The 9,206-nt window shown below is 39.9% G+C and overlaps 1 protein-coding gene across 1 annotated transcript; it reads left to right on the top strand.

The window, feature by feature from the left end:
- The first annotated feature begins 2,367 nt into the window (after positions 1-2,367).
- LOC104414519 (trans-resveratrol di-O-methyltransferase) lies at positions 2,368-4,224 on the top strand. Its single transcript, XM_010025665.3, has 2 exons — positions 2,368-3,163; positions 3,636-4,224. Exons 1-2 carry the CDS (start codon positions 2,378-2,380, stop codon positions 3,936-3,938), a joined length of 1,089 nt encoding a protein of 362 aa, XP_010023967.3. The 5' UTR covers positions 2,368-2,377; the 3' UTR covers positions 3,939-4,224.
- Positions 4,225-9,206: the final 4,982 nt, after the last annotated feature.

Raw genomic sequence — 9,206 nt, 5'->3', positions numbered from 1 at the left:
ATATGCTCGAACATTCGATTCCCGAAACCAAATTCAATTTCATGGTTAAAATCGACTGGACACGATTTTAATCCAATCTAACCAATTAGATAGCTTTTAGGGATTTTACCGCAGTTATATCCCTTAATGGCTTCACCTAATAGGTTAGTTAATTCTTGAGTGATCGGCTCAAAGAAAAAGGACTATAGGCATGTCAGTGAAAATCTTATTTCATTTTATTGAAACGGGGTCGAAATTTAGGATGTCACAAACACACCCTAAGATTCTCTTTTGCGTCGAAAACATCCACAACTTCCATAAGCGCGTTTGCCCTGACGCTCATCAATGAATTATTAAGTAAGAAACATCTAAATTAAGGAGACTGTAGTTTGACCAAGAAAAAGAAAAAGTATATTGTAATTTGAACATAATGAAAAGCAAATGTTCCTTTCATATTATGTAAAGGCACTTTGGACCCTGTCGAGTCCTTAAACTAACACGTTTATCGGAGTCAACCCCAAACGTAAAATGGGGTAATGATAAACCGCGAGGGGATTGGAAACTAATAGGAATACAACCCCACGGCCTGCACCTGGCTCTGCTACACTGGCCTCTCGACGACTGCCAGCCCAGTATCTTGGAAATGAAGGCAGCTGGTTGGACCCTATCAAGTCCTTAAACTGACATGTTTATCAGAGTCAACCCCAAACGTAAAATGGGGTAATGATAAACCGCGGGGGGATTGGAAACCGATAGGAATACAACCCCCGGCCTGATCCTTTCATGTAAAGGCACCTAGTAGATGTAGGTGTGCACTTCCATGGGTAAGCACGGCTCCCCGTCATTTCAAATTGATGAATAAGCCCAGTTTATTTATATAACTCATAGACTACTATATATATATGACGAAGCCTTTCCACATATCTCATCTTTGCGTTGGTATAAGTCAAAGTTTTGTTGGCGTAAGCCCAAAAGGTCTTTAAAAATAGTTCAAGAGACATCTGCCGACGGTGTTTGTCCGTCAGGAGCTCTTTTTTTCTTTTCTTTCCTTTTATATTACATTGGAATTGCACCTTGTTTGTTCACGTTGGGCTCTTGGAGCTGTAAATGTGGTAGGAAGAGAAAATGTGATGGCCTTTCTGGAATTATAATACTGAAATTGCAGTGTTTTTGTTTGCATGCATCAAGCTTGTGATTTGAAATGAGAAATCACTCTCACAACATCAGTTAAATGTTGTTCTTTTGCATCGGTGATTTGAACTAGTTCTTCGAGCAAAACATGGAGGAGAGGGCTAAGTACCTCTGGGTTGTGATTTTGCTGATTTTTGACATTGTATATGGATAGGATATCCTAAGTTACCACCGACAAACCGATACATGGCACTTACCTATATAGGTTTCTAATAAAGTTACAATTTGGTCGTCATATTTTTAAGAATGGAATGGTTCATTTTATTTCATGTACTTTATCTAGTTATAAATCTAGTCATCAAATTGTAAGTTCATTTCTTTCGTCCCATCTTGCTCAGAAATTTTTATGAAAATATCAATCTGAAACAACTAGTAATTGTGATTTATACATTTACCAGTGTTGACGGCCCTATCAAAATTAATTCCGTCATATGCAATAATCTTGCATCCTAGTTTCAATATAGGCCAACATAGAGGAATTTAGAACTACTTTTAGACAAAAAAGAACATTTTAAAATAATTTAACCACAGATTTAACTTGTTATTTATAGATAAATTATTTGACAAAGTTTATAAGAAACATTCAAATTATAGCATCATCAACATCTCCATATCATATCGATTGTAAAGACTTGCATACGATGACATTTGTCTTAATAAGACTTTCAATTAGATTGGGCATGCTTGTAATTGTCGGGTTTTTTTTGGCTGAAACCTTTATCTCTTTTTGGCTTTTTTCCTCTTCTTTTTCAGATTTTATTCTCGAAATTTTGGAAAATATTTGTTGGATTTTTTAATGTCATGTACGATGCCACGAGGGATGATATGTTATCATTTAACGTCGATTTAGCTCTACGTCAGCATTTTCGTTTACCTTTCAACAGAAGGATTATCATGAAAAATAAAATAAAATAAATCACATAGATTTGGGAAGAAAGTTGGGGAATTTGATTGAATATTTTTTATAGTTCAAGGACATTTAATGCCTTTTATCCATTATTCTTTGGACACACCTAAACTAGCGGGTGTGCCATAAAAGATTCAACGAAATTATAAAACTTACTCAAACAAGATTGACCGCTATTGAATAGATCTTATCTTTCCACGGGGAAGGTGTTTCCGGGGTCTATTTCTATATATAACTTAAAGGGTAGCAAGCATGCACGTTGTGAGAGGTTCGACGACTACAGAGGAAGGTGTTTTCGACATGAATTTGGGTAATGGAGACAGGGGTGCGACCGCTAGCGAGCTCCTCCAAGCTCAAGCCCTCATATGGAACCACACATATAGCTTCATCAAATCAGTGTGCCTAAAGTGGGCCATTGAACTAGCCATACCCGACATAATCCATCACCATGGCCGACCCATGACCCTCCAGGAACTCGTCTCCGCGCTCCATGTTCAACCCACCAAAGCTCACTGCATCCGTCGCCTCATGCGCATTCTCGTCCACTCCGGCTTGTTCGGGCTGCGGGACCTTGAAGAAGCAGATGACCAAACGGGTTATGTGCTTACCTGCGTGTCCCGGCTTCTCGTAAAGGACAACGCCTTGAGTGCAGAGCCCTTTGCGCTGTTGGCGGTGAGACTTTTACCCAAGGGCCGGTGGCAGGATCTGAGCGCGTGGCTGAGGGATGGAGAAGATGTCCATCCAACAGCATTCGAGATGGCACACGGCGTGCCCGCTTGGGAGGCGTGGCGCAGTCCTGAGGTCAGCAGCTTGTTCAACGAGGCGATGGCGAGCGACTCGAGTCTAATAGCGAGGGTGGTGGTGGACACATGTGGAGGAGTGTTCGAGGGGCTGAGCTCGGTGGTCGACGTTGGAGGCGGAACCGGGACGATGGGTAAGGCCATCACGGAGGCGTTCCCGCACTTGGAGTGCACGGTGTTCGATCAGCCACACGTGGTGGACGGTTTGGTGGGAAGTGAGAGGGTGAAGTTTGTCGGAGGCAACATGTTTGTGGAGATACCCCCGGCGGATGCAGTCATTCTCAAGGTTGTCCCTGGTTGATAATTTGATTTTTACAATATACATATCTTGACTTTGGATTTCTTTACATTCATTTTGAATATAAATATAGAGTAAAATCTTTATTGATTACTTGTCAATCATCTTGTCGTCGTAAATTAGATATTGCCTATATCGTTATGGGTTGTCCAAACACGTGTGTGCATTTCTTTCACGAAATATTTATGCAAAATTTGAGATTAAAGTGGCCATCGAATTTGCTTAATCAAAATTGCTGATGAAGACAACTAAATTTGGTTAGATGTTTCCATATCATGAATCTATGTATGGGTAACTCTTACATGAACTAGAATCGTGACAGTGCTCCATTTTAGTGCAAATCTTGGTAACCTACACAAGTGACTGAAACTCTTTCTACGGATGTTATATTGTTTTTACATTACCATTCCAATAAGAACCATAACCTCCAACTAATTGTCCAAAAGTCACGTGAATACAGTGGATATTGCACGACTGGAGCGACGAAAAATGCATCGAGATACTGAAGCGATGCAGAGAAGCGGTGTCATGTCAAGGCAAGGTCGGAAAAATCATTATGATAGATATGGTAGTTGGCAGTCAAACAGAAGATCATGAATCCACCGAAACGCAACTCTTCTTTGATATGTTGATGATGGTGACCTTCAATGCGAAGGAAAGGGATGAAAAGGAGTGGGCAAAGCTGTTTGCTGATGCTGGCTTTAGCGGTTATGAGATTGTCTCTCACCTGGGGCTTCGTTCTCTTATTGAGATTTATCCTTGATTGTACTTCTGCTGATTTGATTTGCTTGGTTAATCTTTGTTCTACTTTTGCTATTAATTGGCAATTGAATGTATTGGAACTTATACTAATGTTTTGTCTCTCACCTGGGGCTTCGTTCTCTTATTGAGATTTATCCTTGATTGTACTTCTGCTGATTTGATTTGCTTGGTTAATCTTTGTTCTACTTTTGCTATTAATTGGCAATTGAATGTATTGGAACTTATACTAATGTTTTGTCTCTCACCTGGGGCTTCGTTCTCTTATTGAGATTTATCCTTGATTGTACTTCTGCTGATTTGATTTGCTTGGTTAATCTTTGTTCTACTTTTGCTATTAATTGGCAATTGAATGTATTGGAACTTATACTAATGTCATAATTTAGTCTACGTATTTTAGTATTGAATAATCAAGTGACGCTTCCAAATTGGGTTCATCCATCTCTTCATCGACTACAACAATACTTTAATTGTAGAATCATACCTTACTGAAAAAGAACTTTTTTTTAGGTTGTCCTAGTTCAATAATTGAGATAAACATCATTATCAGGGTTTCATAGTTTTATTGTGGTAGGCTGTTTTCTAAGGAAAATCCACTACAGAGCAAGTAGGGAGCTACAACAACAATTAACACATTAGAAAGGCTCTTTAAACTCCGAAGCATTTTCGGATGGACTTACCTTTTTAGGGACAATCAATTGTACTAGTAACCAATAAAATTAGCTTTAGCAAGGGCAATGAGTAGTCCATTTGAAAATCTGTATTCTGTTGGAGAAATCTTCGTGAAGTGTTTTGAAGTTGACAAAACGTTTCCATCAGTCTAGTCTGAAGGTCTGGACTCGTTAGTTAAAGTCTCGAAGACTTCCGGACAGCCGAGACTCAAGACTCAAAGTCTATCCTCATTGACAGTCTCTAATCCGTTGAAGAAAGGTTATCCGGGCTGGATGTTTTGTTCAGGATTTAACCTTATCATCTGGAGAAGATCTCGTGGTTGGAGAAGACGTATAAGAATCCTTTGATTGATCAAGATTGATTCAATGACTGAAGATTCGATGATTGTCTAAATATTATTGGAAGGTTCTACTTATGGAAACCGAGATCCCGATTGTATGGGCGAACAGGATTGATGGGCTATCAACACGTTCCTTTAATAGCTCGAACAATCTTCCTAATTGATTCCGTCCAACGGGTAGATTGGAGGAATTCCTTTGGTAAGTGCCAACGGGTATGATGGTATAAAGGAGTATATAAGGAAGACGTTCTTAGTTGTTCGAGGTGTGCGCGATAGAAGAATTCCAAAGTACGAAGCTCCTATTTGTTTAGATAAATCCTTTGAGCGAATACTTGTATACAAAAGAGAGTCTATATTTGTGAGAGACCTTGAGGAGGTGTGGTAAAACATCTACACTGTGGAATCAAGGCAAAGCTGTGCTGTAACTTCTCTTTTGATCATAGTGAAATCCAGCCGGTGGGTGTCGGTGCGGAAGAGTGGACGTAGGCTTGGAATAAGCCGAACCACTATAAATCCTGTGTTCAATTTTCTCTTCCTCACTCTCTCTACCTCAATCGTATTTCATTTTGTTAATTAAGAGAGAATTTACTTTCTATCATATGTTAAGAATCGCTTCCGTATATCGATAAATTGTTTAGGCACCTATTCACCCCCCTCTAGGTACTCATACTAGCAATATCATATTCAATCTATATTCTTCTCTTAAAGTTTTCAACACCGATCATCCAAATCTTAATTTAATGTTGAGTACAATTAAGAGTGGCTCAACAAAATATTTATGGATAATCAATAAGAAGATATCACACTATCACTGAATTTTACGTCCTCTTTTAATTAAGGTTTTTCCAGAGGATTTTTTTACTAATAATTCACTCATGCAAAAAAAGCTCATTGGTGTAGGAACACTTTCAAAGCTTGCACAAAATCTGAGGTGATGCGATATGGATATTTAAATGGGTAAATTGGTGGGAATGGGTGAATCGCATCCACGATGCCCTATGATATTATCATAAGAATTTTGTCATGCCCCAATCGTCCAAGCACGTACCCATCTCTCTGCGGTCGATTAATGTAATAACGGTTAATTAAATTGCTAATATATTCTAACTATCCACCTAATCCATACTTAGTCTAAACTAAACAACCTTTAAACGTTATTCACTTACTAAGCAATGATTAGTGAGTTAAACTCACTTGTTTAAAGATCCGCTCGGATCAAAATGATGGGGACGCGGCAAGGGTCAAGATACTCGAAAGCGAAACCGCCTTTCGAGGTTCGGAAGGCCATAAAAATGGGCCAAACAGTGCTGGAAATACCCACTGTTCGGTCACTGGTCTTAGGCCGAACAAGCTAGCCAATTGCTGCGGGTTGGCTCGAAACGGTATGGATCGTCAGCGAGGCTGCAATAGCTATCTAGGCAGGGCCGGACGGAGCTTGGATGGCGGCAAGCGGTGGCCCACAGCAGCTCAAGCGACCTCGGCAGCTTGCTAGGCATGAACAGGAGGTGGAACTGGCTTGTGGTGCAGGCAGACGGCGTGAGGACACGCGTGTGGGCGAGCGATGCGAGTGGCGGCATGCAATGGTCAAATGGATGGCTGGGCTACTCCGACGGCTTGCTGGCTCAGTTCTCTGGTTTTTTGGGGACTTCGCACCACTGGATGGAGGGAGTAGGAGGTCAACGGAGAGAGGAAGGGGAAGGGGGGACCGGTTGAGCTAAAGGGTGCCACCTTGGTCTTTTCTTATCTCATTTGGTCACCTTGACTTGGCCCCACACCAAGCTGGCTTCCTCAGCCAATTTCCAGCAGCCTAGTCTTCCTTCTAGAAGCCTTGAAGTAGTCCAAAGGTTGGGTCCATGGGGGCATACGAATTCCACAACATTTCCCCTCAATTCCTTCTCAAATCCTTCTTGTATCGACCTAATTCGGCTCCTATAGATTCAATTGAGGTACTCACGATCAAATTGATATTTTTCCTCGCCAATATATCCCCTTGCATCCCAATTCCATGATAAAAAATAGTCCTCTACATTTCTTGGTCGAAAATGGCCTTATCTCGATTTTTCTGCCAAAATCTCGATTTGCAAAAAAATCTTCGGAGACTGAGTCGATATTTCTAAAATGACTCATGACATGATGGAACTTTCAATTTCTAAAATCGGGTTCAAATTCGCGGTTAATTTCAATCTGATGCAATTTTAGCATGACCTAGGCTACCAGATAGTTTTTAGAAATTTTTAGTGCAAATGACCTGTGGTTGATTTTCTTCAAGCCACAATGAACCTCTTCAACACATTGGCGACTCTCAGTTGTCGTGAAAATCTCGATGATTTAAATATGGACATAGGGTACCAAAACGACAGAAAAATCAGTCTAATGCCGATCGACGATAATTTCTCAATTTGGTGGAATCACCCACGTTTAACTACACATTTCAGTCGAGCCGACCTATCTCTAATTTCAAATTGATTTTACTGTGTCGTAATGATCTCTGCAGATGAGCACGGTTGAGTAGTCGATTCTTGGTCAAATTCTTAAGTCTAATGCATTAAAATTCCTTAATGACTTCTCCAGCTAGTTTAGTTATCTCAGGAGTGATCAGCTCTGAGAACAATACTATAGGCACGTTGATAAAAGCCCGATTTATTAAATTGAAAACATAATTGCAAATTTTAGGATGTCACAAATTTTATACATAAAAAAAAGATATTTAGTTTGGAATCATAACTGCTACTTAGCAAGTTCATTATTGTCGCTTCATCATGCTGCTAGTGAGAGTAAAGCCTAGGTTTTCCTATGCCATGATACAATCAAACTTATCATAGATGAATATGTGGAGGTGCGGACATTTGGAGTATCAAAACTTGGCACGGGGGGACATTTAAATACCAAAAGTTTGGAAGGGTATGCCAAAATCGAAGCAAAATGAATCAGATAAGTATCAATGGTGAAAGATTCTAGCCAAAATGCGACAAGGCATTTTGTTTTGTACACTGATGTGGCTCGTAAGCCAAAAATGATGTCATTTTGTCTAGGATTTTGAATTTTAATATAAAAGTTAACTAAATTAAATTTAACTAAATTATATAAATAAATAAATAAATAAATAAATAAATAAAATAGGAGATTGCAAAACGGCGAGGGCTAAGCAAGCGCTCACCCCCACCTCTCCAACGTCGCTAGGAAGGGCTGGTGACACGGGAGGAGGGGGGTGGAGGGGTGAGGATCAACCAAGGTTGTCGGGCCTTGGCCAAAGGCCAACGACCCTAGCCGACCAACAAAAAGGGCCCAACGAGTGGCAATCCTTGGCCTAACCGGGCGAGGGCTGGTGACCCTCACCCTAAATCTAGGCGAGGGCTTGCAAGCCCTTGCTACCGGTCAACTAGGATCTTTGACCCCTAGCTAGGGCTCGACGACCCCAATAGACCCTCCCCCATTGTTGTCAACCCTTCCTAGCGATGGTAGGGAGGCGGCGGCGAGGGCTATACAAGCCCTCGCCATTATGCAATCTCTCATTTGTTCTTTTTCTTTTTTAAATTTATTTTTAAATTTAATTTAATTAATATTCATATTAAAATTCAAATAAGAGGCAAAACAACATTGTTTTGACTTTTCTTAGTTACCACAGTTTTCTAATAAGCCATGTAGGTGACTTATATTGTTTAAAATAATTCACGTAGAATTTCTAGCACCCTTGCTATAATTGACAATTAAATGTCTCATTTTCAAAGAAAGTGACATTTAAATGTATCTTTCGGAAGTTTTGACACTTAAATGTCCCCATGTGCCAAGCTCTAACACTTGTGCTGTACTTTTGCTTGAATATGTGCTTTGAAGTCGAGAAGCAATAGGAGATTTCGAACCTATAGCCAAGTGAGCTCTAAACTAATTTGGAGCAACCCCTGCACCTTTAAACAATTATTGGTGTACGATGCTCACTTAAACCAATACAACTTGCGAAACTCGTTGGTATTTGAATTCAACGTCAAGTCATTCTCGGATATGTTTGGTAATTCAGATTATTTAGCCGGGTAAAGGAAGATAATATGATACGGATAGGATTTCTATGTCCTATACATTTTATGCTATATATAATAGTATCCGATCGATTAGTTGCCCCGTGTAATTTAGCAGTTGTGATGCTTAGTGCATTTGTGTGGAGTCGATTGACCGCAATCAAATACTTTGAACAAAGAATTATTATTCATAAAAAAAGTTCAATTGACAAATTTGATCCCATTTAAAGTTGAACTTTGAACCCAC

The sequence above is a fragment of the Eucalyptus grandis genome, chromosome 8, assembly GCF_016545825.1.
Source record: "Eucalyptus grandis isolate ANBG69807.140 chromosome 8, ASM1654582v1, whole genome shotgun sequence".
NCBI classification, from domain to species: Eukaryota; Viridiplantae; Streptophyta; class Magnoliopsida; order Myrtales; family Myrtaceae; genus Eucalyptus; species Eucalyptus grandis.
Note: the sequence above shows the minus strand (reverse complement) of the source record. Positions and strands in the feature narration are given on the sequence as shown.

Excerpts from the sequence above, each read along its gene's own strand:
- LOC104414519 (XM_010025665.3), top strand. The coding sequence starts at position 2,378 with ATGAATTTGGGTAATGGAGACAGGGGTGCGACCGCTAGCGAGCTCCTC. Across the intron at positions 3,164-3,635 it reads CGGATGCAGTCATTCTCAAG|TGGATATTGCACGACTGGAG; the intron begins GTTGTCCCTGGT and ends ACGTGAATACAG.